This window comes from Clinocottus analis, unplaced genomic scaffold (assembly GCF_023055335.1).
Source record: "Clinocottus analis isolate CAN_PGR_092001 unplaced genomic scaffold, fCliAna1.0.p SCAF_12, whole genome shotgun sequence".
Classification (NCBI taxonomy): domain Eukaryota; kingdom Metazoa; phylum Chordata; class Actinopteri; order Perciformes; family Cottidae; genus Clinocottus; species Clinocottus analis.
This window is the reverse complement of record NW_027175843.1, coordinates 15,257,840-15,284,109: the sequence shown is the minus strand read 5'-3', so window position 1 is coordinate 15,284,109 and position 26,270 is coordinate 15,257,840. Positions and strand designations below refer to the sequence as shown.

Genomic DNA, 26,270 nt, shown 5'->3' with positions numbered 1-26,270 from the left:
TTTGCATATTAGCTGCAAGCTTCCAATGCAACTGGCTTTCCTAATATACTGATGAATACTTCCTGTGATCATTCTTTCTTAAAACACTCGCTTTTGTTTTCTCTCTCTCTCTCTCTCCAGAACAAGTGGCTACGGTCTCTTAACCAGGCGGTGGATCAAGTGCTGGGAGGTGCAGGTCAGGGATCGTCGCCGGGCTTGACGGCAATGACTCGCACGGCCTCCTACAAGTTCACTGGAGAGGGCCGGCTTAAGGACGCCCAGTACACCGGGGGCTGGCTGGCGGGACGAGTTCACGGCAGGTTAGAGAGCATGTTTGTTTCTCTCAAATGTAAGTTTTATAATATAAATATAAGTAAATACTCAGCAGAAGAAAATGTCGTCACAGTGAGACACGTTTATTTACGTTTTTAGTTGATTCTAACCAGTAGTAGCTAATTAAACGGCCACAGAGTTCACAACAGGCATGATGCAAATAGTCTGATGGTTAAATGTATTTGCCTTTACAGAGGCACCATGAAGTGGCCAGATGGACGGACCTACAACGGGAACTTTAAGAATGGACAGGAGGATGGGTAAGTACATTAACCTGGTGGAGTACTAAAGAGCTCATTTATGTTGTTCATTTGCAACATGACGCATCTCTCTACCTTTTTAGGGAGATGGGAGAATATTTAAATAGTCGCAGAAACCGAAATTAGTGGTGATGATTTGATCTTTGACGTTTTAAACATCCAATATGCCTGTAACGGGGAAACCAGTTAGTGTTTTTTTAAATTCATATCCCTTGTGAGTAACTACCAAAGATTAAACGGTTTTCTCAACATTTCTGTGCAATTGTTCCTTTTCTTTCCAGCTATGGAGAGTGTATAATGCCTGACAAAGTGCTGAATAAGCCAGACAGCTACCAAGGACACTGGAGAGATGGCAAGATCCATGGTTTTGGCAAATACAAGTCAGTACACTGTCTTCTACTAACTTTTTAGTAAAGTAGTATGTAGCATTGGTTGAATGACAAGTATATAATCGAGTTACTACGAGTACAACATCGTATTTGACTCGCAGAGGTCATATCTTGTGTTAAGTTCCAGTCCTTGACCCAAATACTCATGTGAAGGCGTTATTGAATCATCATGTCTGACTCTACTTCCCTGTCAGCCAGAGTGCTCTTTTGCTCATACAGAGGTATCCATGTCTCTGCTGGGTCTACCTAGGTATGCCAGTGGCGAGGTGTACGAGGGCTGTTTCTCTGATGGGCAGAGGCACGGTTATGGCATGCTGAACTCCGGTAAGCTGGCTAAAAAGTCTTCCAGCGTTTTCATCGGCCAGTGGGTCCATGACAAGAAGACGGGATACGGAGTCTACGATGACATCACCAGGTCTGATCTGACAAAAAGCTCCATTGACATTGTTGTAGTTCGACTATGGTGAAGATTTGACGTAGATGTTGTGCGTGAAGACACACAACTGTCTCTAGACGCTGCTCTCATGTGCTCTTCCCAGAGGTGAGAAGTACATGGGGCTGTGGGCGGAGGAACAGCGGCACGGCAGCGCTGTCGTTGTCACCCAGTGCGGTTTGTACTATGAAGGGATCTTCAGAGAGAACAAGATGTGTGTAAGTTCACTCCAAAGCAGGCGCTGTCATTTAACAGTCAATGAGGTCCAGTTAATAAAAATGGGCCCAACCTCATAATGTCTCGATTGCGTCCTTCACCTGTCCATTTTAGAAACATTGAACCTGTATGTATAAACAATTATGGTGAAGTTATCTTTACCATAAATTGAAGTCCTAACCCAATTTACTCAAAGCCTTCATTCCAAGTACAAGAAAAGAAGAGAGAATATCTGAATAAAAGAAAAGTGCCTCTGTACCGAAAAGTGTAATCAGAGCTTTGAACGATCCCTTTTCTCTTCATTGTTTGATATATTTTTATATTGTTCTACTTCTGAGAGAAATAGACTTGTGAATGCCCCACTACTTTGAATCTTGACTATAGTTAGTGCCATTTTCATGCACACGTGTCGGCGCCCATTTGTGAACCTGGAGCGGTTTTATTAATGTTAATGTTCCAAACGCAATCAAGGTGCGTAGAGCTGCTACTAACTGTCCTCAACAGTACTTTGACAAACTAGTGAGATTTACACTTCAAGGAGTTATTGATATTTGTGACAAGGATGTTGGGAAAAAGAAAAAACATTTGTCTGAGGAGCTTTAAACATGCATTACCCAGTCGATTTTGTCCCAGCAAATAGTGCTTTTGATATGATACAGTTTAACATGTCCTATCTCTTATCATTCAGTCTATTTTAAGCTATAAGCATCTTGATATTTTTGATATAAAAGTAGGTGGATAACAGCAACAGCTCTGATGTGTAGCGCCACTTGAAGACAAAAGTTGAAGCCACTGAGTTTGGATTTTCTCCCCTAAACTGTAGGTGCTAAATGATGTGCTGAAAACAATAATAAAATATATGTGTTTATCTATTTATTGCTTTTTCGCCAGGGCCCAGGTCTGTTGATGTCAGATGATGACACGGCTTTACATGGGGAGTTTACTGATGACTGGACCGTCAACGGAAAGGTATGAAGCTCTGGCTTGATGTTGGTCAAGCTCTCGAGCCTTTTGTGGTTGAGTCTAATGGTCTTTATAACTTTCTAATGGGAGCGGCTGTCCTTCTTTAGGGTGATTGGAAAATTAATTGTCCTTATTCCAGTTTAAAATGCCACAGTTGTTATTGTAAAATGTCCTAGTCAGTCACCACAACTACAATAATAATATTAATTAATAAGATAACTTATTATACATTCATCACTCCCGTCCCTTCTTCTTCAGGGTGTTTTGTCCATGGCTAACGGCGACTACTTGGAGGGCCTGTTCAGTGGAGAGTGGACCGCAGGGCTGAAAGTAGTTGGAACGTACATCAAGCCATCTGCAGATGAGCCTGAAAACAAAGAGAGAAACAGCCTGCTGTGAGTATTACTTTGTCCTCTTTTGAATCCGGATTTTCTGTGAAAGTAAAATATATACACATCTGTTTGTGTGTATTCTTTCTATTTCCAATATTTTTTTGCGTGAATGTTCAGGTGAGTTTATTTGAGTATTTACATTTATTCGTTTCTGTGTGTGCATGTGCAGCCGGGTGGGTCAGTACCCGGTACCTTCAGGTCAGAGGTGGCTCTGTGTGTTTGACGAATGTTGGAGTCGACTGGGCTGTGATTCTGCCGGGAGAGGAGAAAGGGCCGCGGCCTGGGACAACATTGCTGTCACGATAACAACTGCAAGACGACAAAGGTAGATCGGCAACGCGCACAAAGGAGCAAGGTGCAGCACCCTGTACGCGATCAACTCTCATTAACTCTCATCCGCCCCGCCGGTCGCTCGTCAGTCCTAAAAGCCTCCTTCTCTACCAACTTGCTGTTTAAGAAATGGATTTTCAATAAAAATCAGTCAGTGTTACTTCTGCTCTGAACTCAGCTGAACAATATTAAGACTTTCGCTGAATTTAATAATCATCAGCTTTTTTAGAAAGTAGCCGCTTCTCCACTGAAGATGGAGGTTAGTTGAATTTTTACGGTCACACTGCCAGCTTGCTCCACATCGCAGGTATCCCAGCATGCTTTGTGCAGCGAATTAGTCAAAACAAATGTTGTTGCCAGTCTGATCACGTATGTTGAAGGGGGAAAGCTGTATATTAAAATAAGTGTGTGTATGTTTGTGTGTTTGTAGCCCAGCTCTCAGTAGGTCTCAGAGTAAAGTATTGGAGTGTTTGGAGTTAATTCCTCAGCATGGAGAACCGGTGACCACGGCGAACTACGGCAACATACGAAGATATCTCAGCAAGGTACAAGTGTCTGAGAAATGCTTTCTTTCATTCTCTCTGTATTTCTAATAATCAACAGCCCCTGCAATAAATGGGTAGATCAACTATTAAAAATACCTCTCAGCAGAACGTAATAGAATTCAGGAGCACTACAAAGTAGTTGAATCAACGCCTCTAAAAATGATCATTTAAACTTTCGTGATGGGAGGATTTATTTCAGATTACAGGACTATTGTATTAGACTGCATTCGTTTAAGCGAGCTGTACTAAACTAATAACCTGGAAAGCAGAGAATCTATCCAGCTTTGGCTGATGAGGATACGTGCAGCAGGAGCACACAGGAGGAAGTACAGATTAAACATAAGAGTAGGGACTGCTTTAATCTCCGACTGAGTCAAGGAGAAGGCTGTCTGTTTATCTGTAGTTTTGTCGGTGTAACACTTACGTTTGCACTCTGTGACCGTGGTTGTATGCCAGGCGTGTGAGACGCCTCACCACCCTCTGGGCTGGCTGGTGGAGACATTGGTGACGGTCTACAGGATGACTTACGTCGGTGTGGGATCCAACCGCCGGCTGCTCAAGCAGGCCGTCCAGGAGCTTCAGGCCTACCTCACTCATTTCTACAGCATTGTCAGGTAGACGGAGCGATCAGTGTTCTTCGTATTGGTGTATTTGAAAATATTTGTTTTTGTCCCTTTACTAAATAACATCAATTGCTCGCAGGTTTCTGTTTCCAGGGCTACCAGATGATGGCGGCATCATCCCAGACCCGCCTGCCTCTCCATCTAAACGCAAACAGAACGCTAACATAGCAGAGCAAGTGTGAGTGTCACACACATATATATATATATATATATATATATATATATATATATATATATATATATATATATATATATATATATATATATATATATATATATATATATATATGGAAATAGAGGCAGTTATTGCTGTCTGAGCTCATGCAAAGGCTGTATTGCACATTGACCCTTCATCTCCATCCCTCTCCTCCTCCTCAAACTCTAGCGGCGTTATGGTGGTGAGCTGCACCTCTCTGCTCCTCCCTCAGCTGCTCCCTCGACTCTACCCTCCTCTCTTTACCCTGTACTGCCTGCAGGAGGAGCAGGAGGAGGCTCAGTACTGGCAGCGCATCCTCCAGGACAACAAACAGCCCGACCAGTCACTGCTCAGCTTCCTGGGAGTGCGGGAGTGAGTGTGCGCATTCGACGAACACAAGCAGACACACACGTTTGTTTACACGCCCACAGATGCCGCCGCTAAACGGCACTTAGTATCAACCACGTTATTCTCGGTTGTTTTTTTTTAATTCAGCCCCCTTCTCGTGCTGAGAGCTGAACGCTTACTTTGTGTTTTTATTCTAGGAAGTTCTGGCCGGTGTGGGTGTCGATTCTAGGAGAGAAAAAGCAGGTTAGATGATAATTGTACTATTTTCCCCTCATGTTACTCCACTTCCTCCATCGGCTCTACCCATCCTTCACTCACACACATGAGGGACCGCCTGTGATTCCAACATGAGGTTAAAGTGTGCTCTTTTGATTTGTCCTCTTTAACTGATTTTCTTTTACAACTTTTATCACAGATTGTGTCCAGCAGTAAAGATGCCTGCTTTGTTTCTGCTGTAGAGACACTCCAACAAATCAGGTAGCTGCCATGTGACCTGACTTGACGTAATTAGAGAAGTCACTAAATGTGAACACGACCACCTGGAGCAGATAAACAAGCAGGAAATCCCATCCAGACATATTGAGTTCATGTCCAACATCTCGGTTAATACACAACCTAAAGACACAATGAGAAGGATTTGTCCACCGCTGTTTGGAAACACAACATTCAAAGTTTGCCCTCCTTGACGGCTCAGCGAGGGTTCTGGTGCTCGCAGCTTGTAAAAAACAACCTTCCATTCACTCTCCATTCGGAACGAGCTTTGCACCAGCCTCACAGCTTTACTGACTGTTTGAAATGGTTTGCATGACTGGTGTATCTTGTGATGCAAAGCTATGATTACGTGAAGCTTTGTTGACAAGTTTTCGGGGCAGAAGTGTAAGAAGTTGGCTCGTTGAGGCTCGTGTCAGTTCATCTGCAGGGGAACATTATCGTGAATTTTTTTCTTTCTTTTTTTTTTATGCCGGAATATTTTTATTGGACAAAATTGGTTGACTTTTCATTATTCTTTGTGATCATAAGATCACAAAATAAACAACCCCGTCACTGCGCCAAGCGGGGACAGAAACGGAGCAATTCAGAGCGTGACTAAAATTGATAGTGTATTACGTGTGTTTATGTGCATAAACAGAAACACATGTCTGTCTACACACACAGCACCACCTTCACTCCGTCAGACAAACTGCTCGTCATCCAGAAGACGTTTGAGGAATTGACGCAGGAAGTAAAACCTATGCTGAATGACAACTTCCTGTGGTGCATGGATGACCTGCTCCCTCTCTTCATCTATGTGGTGCGCAGAGCAAGGTGTGTTAGCACACACAGACACACACACACACACACACACACACACACACACACACACACACACACATCATGACAATGTGATGCAGCTGCAGCCTGCTGACTGAACATGTTGTGTTTCTGCTGCTCTGCAGGATCAGGAACCTGGGAGCTGAAGTCAGTCTGATAGACGATTTTATGGACCCCAACGTTCAGCACGGGGAGATGGGAGTGATGTTCACCACACTGCAGGTGCATATACCCCCTCCCCGCCTCCCTCAACACACACAAATCAAATGACTAAAACAATATATTGCGTTGTGCCGCCTCAAAAGACGTGTGCAATATTAGTGCTTTTCTCGTTCCAATAATCACTTCAGCATTCTTAATTTCTCTGCTGCAGGCCAGCTACTTCCACATCCTGCAGGAGTCTGCTATGTAGGCGCAGAGAGGAAGGCTCAGGCCTCACACATTGGAGCTGCCGGAACAAAACCAGTCAAACCACGTGAATTCTACTGGGAAGCTGCACAGAGCGATGGACGGAGGGGGAAGCGTCACTCCGTCATCTTCCAATCCGATCAAACGGGGCGATGACGCCTGGCGCCTCGTTCACTGTTGATCCCGTCAGTATGTTACAGCACACAAATGTCTTTCTTTTGTATATTAAGTTTTCATAGAAAAGTAACACATCGCCCTCTTCTGGACAAGAAAACTGCTTCGTTACCCTCGATGCCACTGGAGAGTAATATTTCATATTCATACATCACCTCGGCTTCTCTCTCGTTTCTCAACTTAATGATATTCATCAAAAGTCTTTAATGGAGGTCACAATGTTCTGTACAGTTCTCGTGCATTACTTTACAGAATATACAATAATAGATGAAATACATGGCGATGTCTCTGTAAATTGTTGCACTTTATAACATTCAAAGCAAAGATAACTGACTGAGCAGTGAGCATAAGGATCTCGTAACGGAAAAAATAAAATAACAATGTCGATATTGTTTTAATTGCCAGAAAAACTTCAAAGTTTTAAAGTATAAATTCTGTCTTTCTCCAGGCATTAATTTAACAATAAATCTCAACCACACTAAATGCACTGCTGATCATATGCAAATGAAGCCGACAGGCATCAATACAGCGTAGACTGTATTTGGGAACTACAGAAACATGTTGTCCTGTCGGTTCGGCATCGGTTTCGTAAAAACCAAGATTTTCTTGCACTTGAGCCTGTTTCCTAGCACTGGTAGCGGTGTGAGCGCTGTGTTTTCATTACGTTTCACTGTTCCAAGAGCAGCATCAGGAGACACAGATGGAGTTAACAGCAGGGTTTTACCGTCTGCGTGAAATCAAAACAACCGTCAGCTTCAGGCACTAAATGTCTCAACTTAGGAGTTCTGCCAGGTCACAAAGTTTAATTTCTTATTCAACAGACTGTTCATGCAAATGTAAATCAGTCAGCAAACTGGCTTACTGTGTTTGCATATAAAGGAAAAGGGCTACATTTCAGTGACTTCCCCTCTCACTACCTTCACTAATTTAGTCCCTTTTATATCTTTTTAATGCAGGAGAGGTAGTTTAAAACATTACACTCACCAGACCGTTTGAAATGATTTGTATTTATTCATCTTTTAGCCCTTGTACTCTCCCGTAATGCAAACCTAACCTGTGTATGCTCCCGCATGTTGAAGCAGTCATTCTCAGGTGTTACCTTCTGATATTCACAACTAGTAAACAGTAGACTGACCAGGAGGACGGTGACATGTAACTACTCACTACAGAGGGAAATGTGTTTTTACTTTACTTGATATAATTAATGAGGGAACACTGAATAGTTGAGCATTAAGGAAATGGTCATTCCTTTGTTGATATGTAATTCATTTGTTACTCTGAGGAGCGTGTTTGTGTATGAACGAGCTTATATGATCAAGTCTGACGAGGAACACTTTTAATCTTGCACATTACAGCTTTTTAGTTAAGCCAGAAGATTCTATTCACTTTGTCACGCAATTGTTTTGCCATCCAAGCTATATATATATATATATATATATATATATATATATATATATATATATATATATATATATATATATATATATATATATATATATATATATATTTCCAGGGTGTGCAGAATTTGTCAAAAATAATCTGTCTGCAGATTTCAGTGAGATTTGGTGGAAGGTTGACCCCCAAACAATGATGAGTACTTGTTGTGCATCCAATATTATTAATATTATTTTTTCGTAGGACATTTTCAAACATTTGCTATTTTCTTATGAACTACTGCACTTCCTAAAATGAAAACGCATGGCATATGTATGCCATGATTGTCTATCACTGTGTGTGTTTTAAATGCAGCTAATTAACTATAAGAAGATAAAAACATCAAGGTACTTATTTCTTGTTCTATCTGTTTGTTGTTTGATCTGTAGATGTTTTTTCAGACCTTTATGGGACATCAGAGTAATAACTTTCAGTCATTTGTATTCTTGTTACTTGTTCTGGCAAAAGAAAAGGTTTATGATTTAAAATTCGGCACGACGCCCAGTTTTGTCCCCCAGAATTGTCCCGACATCAGCAATTGTGTGTAAATTATTATTCTTTTTCTTTTTCTTTTTTAAGACCTTCAAATCAATTTCAAAGGAATTGTTGTACATTTATTTATTATTGGAAGCAATTTACATTATTTATTAGAGGCATATTAAAAAATACAAATTCTATAACAGAAAATGTACCACAACCCCGTGTGGACATTAAACAAACCTGTGGACTCAAACAAAAGGTTTTTAAGAACCGCCAACATGTTACTGATGAACAAAGCTTGTTTTTAAGTTGTCAGGAATGAAACTGCAGAAAGTTCAGATTAAACTGCAGAATACAACAAAACCAACGTGCCAATATTACAGAAAAGCAGCTGTTGGATTCAAATTATTGTTCTCTTTTCCAGCGTTACTTTAATGTGTTGTACTGTATTTATTGTCACAGAATGTAGACATGTATGTGTTGGGACAGTTTTATTTTCTTGTTGCTATTTAAACAACTGCAGTTTAGTTTAATACAGAAGTAACAACGAAGGATGGAGGAGACAAAAGCCTTCAGCTGGCCTCCAATGACGCAGGTCAAAGGTCAGTACAGATGTTTTACATGGTTTAGCCCAAAATCAACAAATTACCTGCAGTCTTCAGTCTCCCAACCATTTTTCATCACTAACAGGACTTCATTATGGTTTGTTGTCTTGAAATTGACTAAAATAAATGACCCTAATATTTCATTTTTCAAAAGGCCACAGGCGATACATTTCGGCGCTAACATGTAAAACATCTCATGGTCTTCCGCAGAAACCTACATTTCTTAAAGGTTTCAAAACAAGAGGCTATAGCGTGACTGAATTTGTGACCTCAGTTTATTATTTTTGTAACCAAGCCTTTATTTTTGTAACTTTCATGAATAGAGAGATGATCGGGGGAAGTGATTGCAGAATGTTACGAGAGTTTTGATAAATGCAGTGAGGTAGGAAATTAAACGTGTGTTTACCCAGAAAGGGGCAATAAATCTGGTTGAAATCTGGAAATGTGTACTGATTATTATTTTATTCCTGTTCCTTCTTAGTTTGATCTATTTATTGATAAGTGTATTTATTCATTGGCTGGAAGAGTCTATTTTTATTCACTTGGTGTCTATTAATAAAGGCCTGTCAAACATGATGGAGATGCTCGGGATTGAACTCGGGGCTTTGCTGCCACTGAGCTACGTCTTCTTAATATATATATATATATATTTATATATATATATATATATATATATATATAAGGCCTATTAACAAGTATTACTGTTTCAACTTCTTACAAAAGCTCTGGTTATCTTTTACTGGATGTCCAGTTGTGATAACGCAACTTAACCGTCAAAGTACGTCTTCTTTTCTTCAGCGATGTACGTAAGTGCCAGTTTGCTGGTCAATCAGTTGTGTAATTTACCAAATAACGGTGGAGATGCTGGGGATTGAACCCAGGACCTTGTACATGCGAAGCACACGCTCTACCACTGAGCTACATCCCCTCCTGGAAAGCAACTAAGATCTAATCCAGGTTTCTGCTAAACTTTCTCATTCTGGTTGCCTGAAGTAATATTAACTAATATTAGCAGTACTAATACGTCATGCAGTACAGTACATAGTCATTTAAATTTGATTAATAAACAAGATACTCTTGAAAGCATCATCACCAAGACTGTTTAGTCTTATTTAAGGTGTAAGACTAGAATATCTTAGAGATGCGAACCCACAACAGTCAGTGTGCCAAGCGTCCGCTTTAACACTGGCACTGCGACCCCTCATGATAACTATAAGCACATTAGAATGTACACATCATCCTTTCCCCCTTAAGAAGATCTCTGACAAGTAGTTTGACGATGACGATCACATCATCGAAGCTTCCTATTTACAATCGAGAGCTGGATGCTGACCCTGAAATCCTGCAACAGCTATGACTTGAACTGAATGACACAATGTATACCATCCTGTAAGAGCCCTATGATACTATCATTGCTGCCACTTGCACTTGGTTGTATTGTTGTGTGCGTACGTTGTGTATTGTTGTGTGCCAGTGACAGAGACACATTTATATTTTATACAAATCTATTGGATAGTCAAGTATTCTGGATCTGAACTTTACAGTTCAACAAGATACAGAACTAGTAAGTATGGCAGTGGCGCAAAACGGACACAAGAGGGAACCGTTTGCTTCCAGGAACGCAAGATGAGATGAGATGATCCTTTATTAGTCCCTCAGTGTGGAACACAGCGACACCTCCTCTCTGGATCCCTGCTTTATCCAGAGAGGAGGTGAGATTTGTAATAAGTGCCCTGAAACCAAAACCAAAAGCATGCAAGATTTTAAAAAACAAGATTAGAGCTTAACTGATTCTGATTCCTGTCTGCTACGTGACTCTTCTATGTGCATTTGCTTCTGTTGTTTATCCCTTTCTGCAGTTTGTTGTGTGGCGTTTGCAGAGTCGGCTAATGATTCTTCATCTGAGTCTTCTGTGAAGATGCCCCCCCCCCCCCCCCACCACCACTCATCATGATTGTAGCTCTATAAATGAGACAGATACAGAAAAGTGTTGGCGACAAAGCCGACAGCATAAATATCGTGGCACGACAGGCCATCGATGATTAAGATTAACGTCACACTTCTTCTCATGGATAGCCATCGGGACCATCTGTGATGTTCCTGCGATAGATAACTGGGCTGGACTGCAGAGCTCAGATCTATTCCCACTCGCAGCAGATGTCGGGGCCACCAGAAGCCTCCGCTGTGGGCCCTGAATGTCACGCCTGTGGGGTTTGATCAAGGACCAGCCCCCCGTGCTGTGACCAGAGCAGGTGTCCTGCTTTTCATTATTAATTCATGTACTTACTCACTTGATGGCATTTCTTGCATAGGTGTGACAAAGATATTGCATGTGTGTGTGTGTGTGTGTGAACCATTATTTCAAGGCGGTATTTGTAATGAAACCTTTCAAGTGCGTCGCTGTCTGCTCGAGCAGCCATGGAGTGACTCTAATATTTTTCATTTTACAAGTTCAAGTCAGGAGTTTCTTCGCTCGTGGTTAGATTTGATTTGAACTCACCAGCGAAGGAACATTAAGTTAAATGCTGAAGCTGTATTTTTCCTCTAAGATCTCAAGTCATTGCGCCCTGGACAGAAAAAAAAAAAACCCTCCAAGTATTGATTATACCAAGAGATTTAATTTGGGGCGAATCTGCTGAGTCTCAGCATTGAGCAGGAGAAGACGTTCTCTCCTCTGGACTGTTAGTTGGTAGAGTTTCATGAGACGGAGAGAACAGACCGTTTCTTTTCTACGTGTTTATTGTCCAGTTGAAACATGCTATGGGGATATTTCTGCAGGAGAACAGATATATTGATATGATAGTGTGAATTTTTTTAAAATCATAATTACCAGCGTAAAATTGAGTTAAAAGTGCGTCTTCAAAACCTATGACAGAACAGTTTTGTACATATATACTATCTTTAGCTCCTGTAAGTTTTATATAGAGTATAAAGGACTCCTTAACGGCGGAGGACAAGAGAAATGTTGTGATTAAAAATATGAATTTCTATGTATGCGACAGGAAGAAAATGAGTAATGTCTGGCAGCAGGTTTAGTTTGTTCATACTTATCCTCTTCCAGTGTCTGTGGCCTGGATCAAGGTGTCAAAATGGAGGCTGTTGAGAAAAACACAGGAACTGCAGAGTGTGTACAAAATATCAAACCATGCTGGCTTGTGTCTTGTGACCTGCAGCAGAGGGATGTTGAACTCACTGACATTTAGATGACCAAATGTTAGATGCAGTATCTTGCAGTCTTCATAATTTCACGCCATCGTGCAACCCCCGTCGGCTTTAATCAGTAAACTCAAACCCGACTAGTTCATCTCCCACATCAAGTTCATGTAACTCAAAATGAGAAGTGCTCGTGAAACAAACGGACTTGTTTGCGTCGCTGGCGGCATCGCACAGCGAGCGCCGGCGTCCAGCTCATCTGCAAAGAGAAAAGAAAGCTGAGGGGTTGTCAGAGCTGCAGTTCAGCAAGTTCAGGTTGGCACGGCTTCTAACACACACACACTCTCTCACACACACACACACACACACACACACACATTCTGGTGGTTTGCCCACACCTCAGCTGTGCTTCACTGCAGAGGGGATGACAGAAAGTAAGGCAGCGGAAGAGAGACAGACAGCGGGGAGGACGGCAGAGAATACAAAGCAGGTGGAGAAGGAAAAAGAGATCCCAAGTCTCGTCACGTTAACCCTCTTACTTCTCCCGCTGAAAATAGTCCCGCCGGCAGCAAGAAAGGAGCCCAATATGTCTGCCAGTGAGAGTATTCATTCAAATGAAAGATTAGGAACCAGGTGTAGCTCTAATCTGGATACTGATTTGTACCGGGAAAACAAGCAAAAAAACACCTGTTTGAGAAGAAGAAAACTCTTCACACATCAGCAGCTCCAGCTGTGCAACAGAGGCTAACGTTCGTTTGGATTGTGATTGTGAACGAGAGCGACATTGAGTCGTTTGAAAGAAGGCAAGCGTGCAAATAACGAAAAATTGCAAAGGGATTCTGGGTTATTGAACCAGTTATCTGCCGGGACTAAACGCTGACATGCCTCCTCCACTGGCTTCGCGAAGCCATCCGGCCTCCAGTGTGTAACTCTCCCATCGCCTCTGAATCACCCATAAATACTCTCCACGCTACTGGAAGTAGTGGACATTAGTGACGGGCCAAAAGACAACCAGAAGGCCATTTTTTTCTCTCTACTGAACTGACCGTGCACCGGGAGGTAAATCAGTTTGCACAGTATGAGGTCAGTTGTGTTTCAATGTGTGCTTGGTGCACAAAACAAAACATTGGCGATCCATCACTGTATCCATCGTGAATAGAAACACATGGCTCTTTTGAAGGCTTTAAGTCTCGTAATGGGTCTTTTCCTGCCTCTTTACGACACACATCAGGAAACATCAGTTTCAAGATTAGCAACGTTGCTTATGCCAAACTTCCTAATCTACTCATCTGCTTTTTCGGTTTTTGGTTGTGTTGCGTTACGGTTTCAGAATGATGAAGACAGTTAGAGAACAATTGCATTGTCCCAAATAGGAGGTAGACTCTTCAGGATATCTATCCAAAGGGGAGGATGCCCCCAAATCCCCTGCAGGTTTGGACTGGGCCTTGATTGTTTGCAATGTCTGGCTCCACCCCTGCATCTTTCTGGAACTACGTCATCACCTTTCGTGCACTTGCGACGCCGTAACTTTCCTTGAAGAGACTGAAAGTGTGCGTCCCATGCCCCCATGTGCTCGGTTCCTCGTGTCTGTTACGACGAGGTGTGTTTTAGTGTTTTAGTCATGGTACGGGTTATGACAGCAGACTTGTCAGTGGATATTAGGTTATTGAAAAAAGACCCATATGCCCATATGAGAATGTCATTGGTGGGTATAGTCGTTCCTCTGGTCCATGTGGGGGTCAAACCAGTCCATGCTACTCATTATAGCAACATAAAAGACTTAAGGGCTAGTATATCTGCAGAGCTATTTATCATTGAAACATTGACTCATACACCAACACATGGAGTGTGTTTAGTCACAACGATGTCTCAGGACTCTTCTTGCAACGTTTTCCATCAGGGTGCGAACGGCGTCACATTTTGGTCAAGTTTGAACTGCAAAGTCACATTTGAACGTCTCAACCTTCACCAAGCATTTCAGTTTTCATCGAGTCAAACTTCACCCCTTGAATCCTGCGAGGACATTTGGTACCGTTGTGTCTTCTCTCAGCCCGAGCCTTGTGTAAACGTCAACATGAATCTGCCGGGGCATCTTGTACACACATCCTGCATATATTTGAAAGTGGTCTGCAGGAATGCGGCCCGGTGCTTGTGAAAGGCTCAGAGGAATGTGTCTGCACACAGACCGTACGCACGGCATCTGTGTGTTCGTCTGAACCGTTTGCTCCGGTCCTGCACTGCGACTGCGTTGGGCGTGATTTTAAAGATGGGTGCAGGTTTAATTCAGTGCATTTCAAACCGGAGGGCCAAAACCATAGGCATAAGTATAACACACACGTACCCTAAATGGTCAAAAGAAATCATTCTCAAATAGCCGCTCTGCTGCTCGACCCAAAATGTTAACGATGTGGGCACTTTGACGTCTCCGGGGGGAAAATGAATTGGATTTTATTGCAAATCTAATATCGACACGGCGCCAAGAAGACCCCACATTTCTCCGCTCAGCTGTTTGCACCATATTTTTTGTGCATTGCAAATCCAGCTGCAGGTGACAAAGAGTTTACAAAGAGACACTTCAAATGAACACGACGTGCAGCTGAGGCAGAGGGGAGTGTCATCAGGTTTGTAGGTATTTGCTTGTGAGATATGTCAGTTCCATAAGCCGCTAAAAATTAGAAATTAACTGAAATATTTAATAGTAAGATATGAAACCTAAAATAGCTTTGGCAGTCCTGTGCTAGAAGGCGGCATTGGAGCATCTAAAACGAAACAAACAACACAACACTAGTCTGCATGGCCTTCAGGGAACGGACATTGACACGTGTCAAAAAAATGAGCATTAGCTTTTCGTTAGATATCACACACACCGTTGTGTGGGTGTACATTGCTGCCTTATATTGTTTTCCAGGAAACGTATTGTTGTTTTTTTTGTGATACATTTTTGTTTTTTCGAGATATAAGAGCATGTCAAAGGTTTTATGACACGCAAACACTTGATTACCATCAGGAACACGACAGACATTGATTTGAAGCACGAGACGGGACACAAGTCCTGCACTTTGTACTGCACGGCCTGTACAAAAGTACATCATGTCACTTCCTGCAAAGGAACGCGTTACCAGTGAACACACATCAAGCTCAGATTAGAGACGGCAATTATATTTCATGTTATTCACAACTAAATCAACCAATTAAAAGCCTGAAGGAGGGAGAAAGAGACAGAGACAAACCATTATCGAAGAGATTGCTGCTGATAGATCATATTTTACAACAATATCATTCAAAATGTATTTCGTTCATTATTAATTGATTAGTTGATCAAAGTGTTGGCACGGATGCTAGTAATCGCTCCGATTGTGCGCTTGTCTCTTGTCAGACTTTAGTCACCAGAAGAAGGACCTTCGCGAGCTGGTCGCGGTGCATCAATTAGCTGTTCCCACGCCATGTGCTCATTGCCGGTACACTCAGTGATGAGGCCAGGTGTCGTGTATCCTCCCCAGAGTAGATGCACACAAACACACACACACACACACACACGCACAAGGCATACACACCAATGGATAAGACTGAGAGGCACGTTTGTGAGCCGTGTCATCTTCACGACACAGGAGCTCCTTTGTCTGCACGACTGAAACCGAAGCACCTCAACGCCACACGAAGGCCCTGGCCTGAGACGAACCCCGCGCAGAGCTCCGTGCGCCCGGGTGCGACCGAGCGGGCACGTTCCTCTGCGTCACAGTCGAGTAGAATGAACGCGTCGGCAACATCGTCGCATCGGAAGGTTTTCCCCGACGGAGGCCGCCACCTTATGTGCACCTTCACTAACTGTAAGCATCCATTCATGAGAGAAACTAAGCTTGAAGATTGGGGGGTACTGAGCTGAGCTCTTTGCAGGAAAAAACAGGAGAAACTCCTCAGTTGTCAATTTGTGTGTTTTATCGAATTCAGTTTTTGCATTATTTGTAAAAGGGCCATCATATAATTCGGATGATAGTGACCCAAATGTTTTTTTAGTAGTATTTTATCAAATGTGTATGGAAGCCCATTTCTGCCAGTAAAATGAGATAAAAAGTAACAATAATCTTGAGATAGAAAGTCAAAATGATGATCTCATGATTATGAGATGTGGGAATGGGCTTCCATAAATGTGTTATAGGAATACTTCACAACATGAGTTGTCCATTACTCACCCTGTGTTACTTTCACATCTTGAAAAACAAGGTTTCAGCAAATTGCATGATTTTTAAAAGTAGTGAGCCAGAATATGACCGGATGAATTAAACTACACGAGTTGTGTGAAAGTTTGAAACGGATGTTTTGACGTAGTTTAACGTGGCCACCTTTACTTTAATTCCTCTGGTCTTCTTTCTTTGTTCACAGGTTAGGATTAGGATTAGGGGCAGTTCAAGCTCACACAACTGTTCAACCGCTGATATTAAATATTACCTGAACAGCTTCCAGAACAGCGTCATGTCACTCAATGATAACGTAGAAAAGCAAAAGACAGAAAGCTTTCCAAACAGCTGGCTTTCCTCAAAGCACCGGACAACCGGACAAAACTGATGCTGCGGTTTACTGTGACAACATGTTGTGTCCACGTGAATGCACCATGAGACATTTCATTGTCAAACTATACCTGACCCCCATCTCTAGTGCCGTCCAGGGGCCTTTTGAGAGCAAACGTTTATGTTGATCTTGGACTGACGCTCAAGGAAAAAACTTGCAAAGCGCGATCGCATGTGGACATTTTTGGGAGGGTGACGAAATGTTAAGGGAAGGGCAAAAAAAACACATACAGTTCATTTTTTATATCCGTAAGTCACTTGAGATGAAAACTAATGCAAGATGAATGAAGCTGTTCATATAAATGCACTTTTCTTTTTTTTTTTTTTACAAATGTATTTCTGATCCCATTTATCTGTAAAAACCTAAAAAGAACATTTGCAACCAGACATCTTTTGTTGTGTTTGGTGTTGTTGGTGGTCGAACACCTGGATGTTCCTCTTTTTGCTGCACACACACTTTACTGTACTGTGCTGTCGGACGATGCTTCAAAGGGGAAATGTGCAATGCATGTGTAAAAGTAAAGCCCTTTTCTCCACACGTTTCTTCCTCTCATCAGTATTCAGGCACCAACCTGCATCCAGCCCGTGAATTTCTGCAGTCCTTTTCGTTCCAGGAAAAGTGTTGGACGAGCGTTTCCCGGAGATGCTCATCAATGAATTACTTTTGTCAGGTGGAACCTGAAGCTTCATGAGAACATTTGCAGAAACAAAACACTGTACACACACACACACACACACACACACACACATACACACACTTGAATACGTCGTAAAACTCAAATCAATCAAAAATCTCACTCTGGTTGCAACCTTTTTTTTTATTGAAGCAGGAACATCTTCAACTGAATGTTCGCTTCATGTGTCCACTAACCTTTGTTTCTGTCTAATTATTTACTTCATTTGCATTCAAGCTGACAGTAAATATCAACCTTTTTTTAAACAACGTCATACATCATATGGAACGGAATCGGACGATATATTTTGCCTTCGTATTCTGGTTTCGGCCATCTGGAGTCCTGCTGACATCACAGCGAGGTGAGAGTGAACACCCAAACCGGAGGACGACGATGTCATCAGGACAAACAGTGTCGTCTCACACAAAACACACACACACACACACACGCACAGAGGTTCTTACCACTTCATCATCTGGGAAAATAAAAGAGAGTCCCATCCTCCTCCTCGTCCTCGCTCTCTGTTGTTGCACACAGTGCAGTGTTTATTTAGTGTTTCTGGGAAGAGGCGCTGGTCTTGATCCTCTCCCACAAACTCTTGAATGAAGCTTCAAAGTAAACATTCATCAAGCCTGTCTAGAGGATTCCATATTAGGATGGTTTTTCTTGAGAAGACAATTCAACAACCTCTGACACGAATGCAATAAAAAGGGAACCGAAGCGGTCGCCCTCTAACTCGGTGCATTTAAAAAAATATCAACGCTTACTTCAAGTTGTTGCTGTTAGCGGATTTGTGGTATTTCCACAATACTTCACCTCAATTTTGCTCGTCTTAGAGGGCTTTGCTTTTGTCCGGCTCTTCTGTGTCTTCAGAGTTTTTATGTCTTTTGTGGTCAGATCTCGTTGTGTGAAGAACCAACAGCTGACCACGAGAGACCAAAGCTTCGAGCTTAAAGCACCCACTTTAAAGGCACGTATATTTATTAAAAGATCCATCTCTTTATTTCTATTGTTCGTATCAGAATCAGAAAATACACAGAGTCTCTGACAGGCTGAACGGAGGAAGAAATCTGAAGGTGTGTTGTGTGTGTGTGTGTGTGTGTGTGTGTGTGTGTGTCCTTGGTTGCCATGTGCTGACCCAGTTCCTCTTGCTGCGGGTTGGCATCACCTCAGGTGCACAGAGAGAGAGTCTTTCACACATCTGCAAACACACAAAGACCAAAAAGCAGCAACAAGCTTTTTTTCTGTGGGTGTGCGTGCGTTTGCGTGTGTGTGTGTGTGTGTGTGTGTGTGTGTGTGTGTGTGTGTGTGCGCATGTGTGCGTGTCTGTGTATTGACCTTGGCTGTCTGAAAGAGAGACTCAGCGTCCCGGCTTGCCAGGAAGAAGCCATTTTCCAGCAGGTTTATCCAAAACACACTCACGAAACTCCCTTTCTGGTGCTGAAAATAAGCTCAATTTGCTGCTCTTTAGTCCTCGATGTTAAATCCGTTCGACTGTTGTTGAAGCGCCCGCTCTTGTATGTTGTCTGAGTCGTAGCTTGATTGCTCTCTATCACTCAGTTTGACGAGCGTTTACATATTCATGGTTGAGGGGGAATATTAAAAGGATGCAGGAAGATCAAGTAGGAAAGGGTTTTGGTCCACATTAAAATGCAAAATCAGATATTAACGTGAAGGAGAAACCAGGTTGTGATGTTAATACATTTCATGAACTTTATGTAAAATGTTGAGTAGAATCCAACGAGGACACAATCTTCACAGCGCGTGAGCAAACGTACCTTACACCTGAGCATCTCTATTGCAGTCGTCTTATTTTCAAGCTTACGTGCAACTATAGAATCATGAAAACATCTTGAATCCCTCATTTTCCCTTTACAAATGTGCCCTTTACTAGTACAACAATAACAACAATACCAATATTTTCCTCCACACTGAATTCAATGAGTGTCTGTGTGACTGTATGTGAGGAAGTTGTACTGACAATCCCACTGAGAACCAACTCCCACAACAAGGTGCTGCAAACATTCCTCACATTCTTGGTCCATGTTGACGTGACAGCCGCACGCAGTCGCTGCAGATTTGTCGGCTGCACAGCTCGCATCTCCCGCTTCCCCACAACCCAAAAGCTGCTCCTGTGCATTGAGATCTGGAGATGTGGACGGCAGCGCATGTGATTTGAGGTTTTGACGTGTCACTGACGTCATCTTTCTTCGAGCTTCTGGGTGAAATAGGAAGTTAACGGCACAATGTGTTCTGCCAGAAGAATGTCAAAAAGATGCTTTGAATTGCTGACTGTGGATAGTGAACACTTTATGTGGGAAAAGGGAAGATAAAAGTTATAAATGGGCTGTACAGGACTATCAAAAGCCTGTGTCTCCTAGCAACACCGGCTCTCAGATGTCAGTCAAACACTGACATTGAAAAGGCTCTAAATTTCAGACTCTGTCTCCAATAACTTGTCGAACCCGTTTCATCCTCTTTTGAAAAACGTCTACTTATGTGCAGTAACCGCAGTGTCATTTGAGTTTAGTTTCGATAGATTTTGTGCTGTTTTGCTTCTGCAACGAATCTTCTTTTAGACGAGTGGAAAGAAAACATCCTTCAAGGAAAAATGGCATCAGTGTAATCAAGTGGAGAAGTTTCACGGCGATACTCATAGCCTGAGTTATGCGACATATTATTTCTAAAAAGATGGTGAAAATAGATTTATCTTTTGTAAAGAGATATTGTGAAATCCTTTTAATATGTCAGCAACATGAGTTTGAAAGATTGAACCTGGCTTCATCCAGATTATTCTTCTGTAAATGTACAAAATAGCACATATTTAATAAGATAAAACTTCAGAAAAGCAGTAAAGACACAACCTACTTTCATCTGCATGGCTCCCTTAAACTAAAGTGGATTTTAACAGAACGTCACCTGTGTGAAGGTGAACACGTGAACAACCCTCACCTGCCTCACAAACTGTGTGCACCTGCAAACTAGACCTCACGCTGCTTTGCTTGTCCATAATTACACCGTTCACACAAAGCGACGTTCATGTACAAGTCTTCTGTGACATTTATATGACTCCGCGGTCGAAGAACGATGAAGGAACAGTGGAATGTACAGAAAAACAAGCGCCGGGTGGGCTGTGACATACTCCAGGTAGAACAGGACATGCGAGAACATTGTCGTTGTGGAATAGAAGGTGCGCTTCCCACACAGCCTGACGTTAAAGCAACGTCTGCTCCACACACACACACTCATCTCCACATGTGTCTTCTCATTCGTGGGGCACGCACACGTGCGGAGGAGAATGTGTTGACATTGTGTTGAAAGTGCCTTTTTGCTGCCTTCGGCGTGTACACTTTGGGCTGTTCCCCACGTGTGAGTGCACGTAACACGTGTGTGAGTGCATGTGACACGTGTGCGTGTGTGTGTATACATCTTTGCCTGTACAAACTGTAAGTGTGTGTAGGTGTGTCTGTGCCTGTGCGTACCTGCGTGAGTGTATGTGTGTGTGTGTGCATTTGTGTATACATCTTTGCCTGTACAAACATATTGTAAGTGTGTGTATGTGTGTGTGTGTGTGTGTGTGTGTGTGTGTGTGTGTGTGTGTGCCCTTTGCCCGTCGTTCTTGCGTTCTCTCGGGTGTTCAGGCTTGCCGTCATTGTTCTTCTTTTGTCTGCGGTGGCTTTGTGTAGCTGCTTGGTCAATAAAACAGCGGCGGCTCGCTGCTAAACCGGCGCTGTGGTTTTGTTGTTTTTACAACACACAAAGATGGAGTTTCACAACTGCCAGAAGACCGAAACAGTGTTCGGAGAACGAATCGGCGGGACAAAGAGGCATGAGCACCCACTTTCCATCACCAAAGACCCAAGACCAGCTGCGGGGTTGTGCAGGAGATAAGTTTTCCCCAAGAGAGATGATTTGGACTGACAGCTTTATTTTTAAATCGTTGTTATAATTTTTGCAGCTCAAATTTTCATTTGTAATATGATTGTCATTCCAGCCTGATTTTTGTTGTTGTTTTAACATCTCTTAACGACTCTGCACTCCGTCAGCAGTCAGTCAGTCAGTGTGCGAGTGTGAATATTTGGTGTTTCAATGCACTTGTGTTGTTATCTGGTTTCAGATGACTCTTCGAGGAATCCTGGAAACTATTCAGGAACTTTAGAGCTTGATATTGTCACTTCTTGCATCCTACCAAAAAGGGGAACAAGTCTGATGGCATGAGCGTCATCATTTCATGCACTTGAAAGGCCTTCTACACACCAAGGGCTTTTCTTTTGTGTGATTTTTTTTTAAACTATTGTACTTTCACACAGAATAAAATTGCACCAACCAATCTCATTGTGCGGAACTTCGTTGCGTTGCATCTATAGACGTCAAGCTGTGTTACTCATTTCAACCTTATTAACCTTAAGACAAGCCCACATGCATACTTTCCTTTCTTACCTTTCAAAATAAAAGCCCCGTTCACATCATATTCGTAAACATGCTGTAGAGGGCCAGTAGCCGGATTCAAACCCTGTCCGCTGCGGTGAAGACACATTGATCTGACTCTGACCTAGACAATGAGCATATTTAGCATCTGTAGCTTAAAAAAAATTCCTTTTGTTGTTGTGATATTTAAACCAACATGCAGACGCATTGGTCACACAATGTTACAAACCGTTCAACGTGTCCAAGGAAAGGTAAACCCATGATAATCCAAAAAACTGCTTTTGCTCCACGTTTAAAACACTACATCAACGAGACAAGACATTTTCATCAATTCATTATTATTTTTTAATTAATGTTCACTGCTGAACACGCACAGACACACACACACACACACACACACACAAATCTCAAGGCAGTCCTTAAGTCTGGCATTCAAAGTGGGTCACAGAAAGTGGGGGTGGGGTGCATAGCGCTGCTCAAACTCACTCTCCCGGTCTCTGGGGACACTTGAACCAGTTTAGGTGAGGCTGGATCCAGGATTCATCCTGCTCCCCGTGTTTTTTTTTTTGTGTTGGTGAAATCCGTAGTGGAGCTGCTCTCCCCATGGTCTGAAAAGTGGTTTTGGAAAATGTCAAAAACCTCAGGTAAAATTTTATCTTCTGTCGAGAAGACCTTCACATTGACGTATTTCCTTTTAAGCTGGTTCTCTTTTATATTTTCACTCCCTCCTCGTCCTGTCTGTGATTCACTGGTCTTGTCTCACGCCTTCCTGTGACGCATCCTAAAATCTCACCTTTTCAGAAACATTTATTGATTAAAGTTTATGTTCTTTGAGGCAACTAATCAAATCTTTGAACTCCCCCCAAAATGGGGACTCTTTTATATCAGGTCACAAGGTACAAGTCAAGAAAAAAACAAAATAAACATGTTAGGTATGAAATTAAACATACAAATCATGGCTACAATAATATATGATCCCTATGTACAACCTCTAAAACACAACTCGAACAATAAACATAGGATTAGGGGTTAGGGCGAGGGCTTAAAGGGCTACGGGGCTACTCAAGTAATAAGTAACAGAATCCACCCAAAAACACCGGCTTCATTCAGTCAATGACACTTAATATCACTGAATGAGTGGCTGCTTTCCTCTGCTCACTGTTTTCCAGGACTACTGGTATACGAAGCCAACAAAAGCCTTTCGATAGAGAACAGTTCAGCCAGTCAGAGTCATCCTTCTCCCACACGATGATGGTGTGATGTCTTTTGTTCAATTACTATTGAAAACTTTAAAAAACGTTTATTTCTTAAGAATACACCACGGACAGGAATGATAGAGGTGATCTTTGAAACAACGAAACACAGGAGTATAAAACCACTGCAGCGGGTAACAGCGCGCCTGTCTCTGCTTGATAGTAATAAGTTCACTGTTCAGGTCGCAGTAGCGGCCGATTGCAATCCGTGGAAATATTGGATTCACACTTTACTTTGCTTTGCTTCACAAGAAGGAAACATGTTGTCATTCTGGGCAGAAAGAGCCGCTGTTAGATTGTATAAACATGTTTGAAGAGACAGCCTACTTCTGGATTACAGGTCACAACACTCACATTTAGATGTTCCCGCTACAGTTAGCGTCAGAAGGCCACAATCAACCCAACAGCAGCAACGTCAGACATGTATGCAAGATGCAGCTTTATGCTTGTGACTGTGACTTGATTTCAGTATAAAACGTGTAAACAAACCACAAACTAAACAAGCTGCTCCGTGGTGTTAAAAGTGGTCATTAAACGCCACATTACACTTCAAAATATGTCTGAATGGGCTGTTAATTGAAGTCGAGGCATGTTCATCACAAACACTAAATATTACCATGCATGTTACAGTATTGAGATTGTTTTCTCACGTGAATAAACATTCTTGGAGATAAGAAAGATGTTATCAAGCTGGATATGTTATTTCACTGGCACGCATTGTGTATTTTTAGGAAATCATTTTCAAAGGCATGTTTTTCTTCTTTGGGAGTGAAAGTCCTGCCCACATATTTGACTGCGTCCCACCGATGCTCACAGCATGGATGTTAAACATCTCTCTTAGCTGTGTGTGTGTGTGTGTGTGTGTGTGTGTGTGTGTGTGTGTGTGTGTGTGTGTGTGTGTGTGCGTGTGTGTGTGTGTGTGTGTAAATAACTGTACAGATGAAGCTCTGTCTCTCACAGCAGAATCAAATCCAGTGGGAGTGGCCGAGCAAATGAGCCTCGGGATCAAAAGAAGAGGAAGGGAGGCTTTGGGGCGTAATGAGTTTCAACCCCGCGACCCGCCTCCGTGTTTTCATACGGAGCTTATTTGGCTCATGCCACACCCTCACATGCAGACATCAAACACACACCACTCCACACTGGTCTCCAGTCAGCTGAAGTAATCTCTCACGTGTCGGCTCTGCTCTCAAGAGGTTCTTCAATTCATTCATGTTTCTGCTCCTCCGGGTGTGGTTAGTCTGGGACTATAAGAGAGCAGGGTTTAGGTAAACAAGCCATAATTTAGGTCAAATATCCTCAATGATACACTCTGAGTGTAGATCCAGAGAAGCGGGAGCAGTTTTCTGACAATGGAGACGCTTTTGAAGGGACAGTGGGTGGCTTCGCACCGCAGGGGAAGCCAACTTTTTAAAACATTGTGTCTGAACAGATGGAAAACCTCTGCACATCTGGTCTGCACATCTGGCCTTCTGTAAATGGATATGTTGCACGTGGAGCATTGCTGGCTTCTTTGCTGTCAACGAAGCATTTCCCCTCTGTCACATTCTTGCCGGTTCAGAACTGACTGCTTTTCATTTTAAGGCCATTTTGACAGGAACGGGTTGTTTTGAACGTTTAGGAAGAAGAAAAAAAAACGTGTCCTTCCTTCTTTCCAAGGGATTTTCTCTTCAACCCTGATGAAAAACATTTTTTCAAAGTTTGAGGAAAGCTGTGAAGAATAATTTATGAGGGAACATGTTTGGACAAGCAAACCACGGTGCTGAGAGAAGCTGGCTGAATTCATACGAAGGCAACATGTCTGACACTGGTTGTAAACCATTTATGAAAAGCACATGCAAAATGTAACAAACAAACAAATACTAAAAACATGTTTCAAAGCAATCTGAATGCTCTCTGTACTGAACAACCATGCCAGCTTCCAAATGGAATATATCCCCAATCAATTAAAACCAAAGTAGACTAGATAAGGTGAAATAAACATTATCACTACTTTAAATGTTATTATCTATTTTAACTTTGCTTCCATCGAAAGCTGTACAAATGCAATTATTACTGTGAGACACACACTTTTTATGATGTCAGATATCGGGTAACACACCTTTTAGGTGTAGTTTTTGAAGCAAATGATAGTGAACAAAAGGAAATTGTTTCTTATTGTCCACGCCCCTTTCACCACTCTCTTTGTTTCATGCCCATTTTGTTCTTGGTTTACTTGTTTACTCTTATAGTACAACTCTTGTCTCTCTCACACACACACACAGAGAGAGAGAGAGAGAGAGAGAGAGAGAGAGAGAGAGAGAGAGAGAGAGAGAGAGAGAGAGAGAGAGAGAACAATGGAGGCCCTAGGGAAGGGAACGAGAGAAGCTTGAAATCCAGATCATACATTGATGGTCACTTTGAACACAGGGAGACATTTGAGCTGCAGACAGCTTGTCTCTTCACTTTCTTACAAATACTCTCTCTCTCTCTCTCTCTCTCTCTCTCTCTCTCTCTCTCTCTCTCTCTCTCTCTCTCTCTCTCTCTCTCTCTCTCTCTCTCTCTCTCTCTCTCTCTCTCCATCTTTTCCAAGAACTGCCCCTTTAATAATGGAGCAATAACAGATCATAGATTGCTTTTGGGAACTTGAGTCTGCTGTAAACTGACAGGATCCTTTTCTGTGTGTTTTCACTAGTGTGGAGCCTAACCCAGAATGCACTGGGTGGAGAGGGGAGAGAGGGGTGGGGGCCAGGACAGTCTGGTGATGAAGCTGCATGTTATTTTATAAGCAATAAGTCATCA

At 42.3% G+C, this 26,270-nt stretch overlaps 1 protein-coding gene and 1 non-coding gene across 2 annotated transcripts in view; one reads left to right on the top strand and one right to left on the bottom strand.

Moving 5' to 3' along the window:
• Window positions 1–7,682, top strand: part of LOC137782779 (alsin-like) — a 37,659-nt gene extending 29,977 nt beyond the window's left edge. The window contains exons 25-41 of the mRNA XM_068572395.1: window positions 121–299; window positions 507–572; window positions 854–952; window positions 1,212–1,376; window positions 1,501–1,612; window positions 2,502–2,579; window positions 2,832–2,968; window positions 3,135–3,290; window positions 3,726–3,840; window positions 4,297–4,454; window positions 4,543–4,641; window positions 4,849–5,031; window positions 5,205–5,250; window positions 5,423–5,484; window positions 6,163–6,312; window positions 6,444–6,540; window positions 6,692–7,682. Coding sequence (XP_068428496.1) covers window positions 121–299; window positions 507–572; window positions 854–952; window positions 1,212–1,376; window positions 1,501–1,612; window positions 2,502–2,579; window positions 2,832–2,968; window positions 3,135–3,290; window positions 3,726–3,840; window positions 4,297–4,454; window positions 4,543–4,641; window positions 4,849–5,031; window positions 5,205–5,250; window positions 5,423–5,484; window positions 6,163–6,312; window positions 6,444–6,540; window positions 6,692–6,730 — 1,941 coding nt within the window. The 3' untranslated portion in view covers window positions 6,731–7,682. The remainder of the gene's footprint in view (window positions 1–120; window positions 300–506; window positions 573–853; window positions 953–1,211; window positions 1,377–1,500; window positions 1,613–2,501; window positions 2,580–2,831; window positions 2,969–3,134; window positions 3,291–3,725; window positions 3,841–4,296; window positions 4,455–4,542; window positions 4,642–4,848; window positions 5,032–5,204; window positions 5,251–5,422; window positions 5,485–6,162; window positions 6,313–6,443; window positions 6,541–6,691) is intronic.
• A 2,593-nt stretch (window positions 7,683–10,275) lies between these two features.
• Window positions 10,276–10,347, bottom strand: trnaa-cgc (transfer RNA alanine (anticodon CGC)). The gene has a single exon. It is a non-coding gene; the product is annotated as a tRNA-Ala (tRNA).
• Between the last annotated feature and the right edge of the window lie 15,923 nt (window positions 10,348–26,270).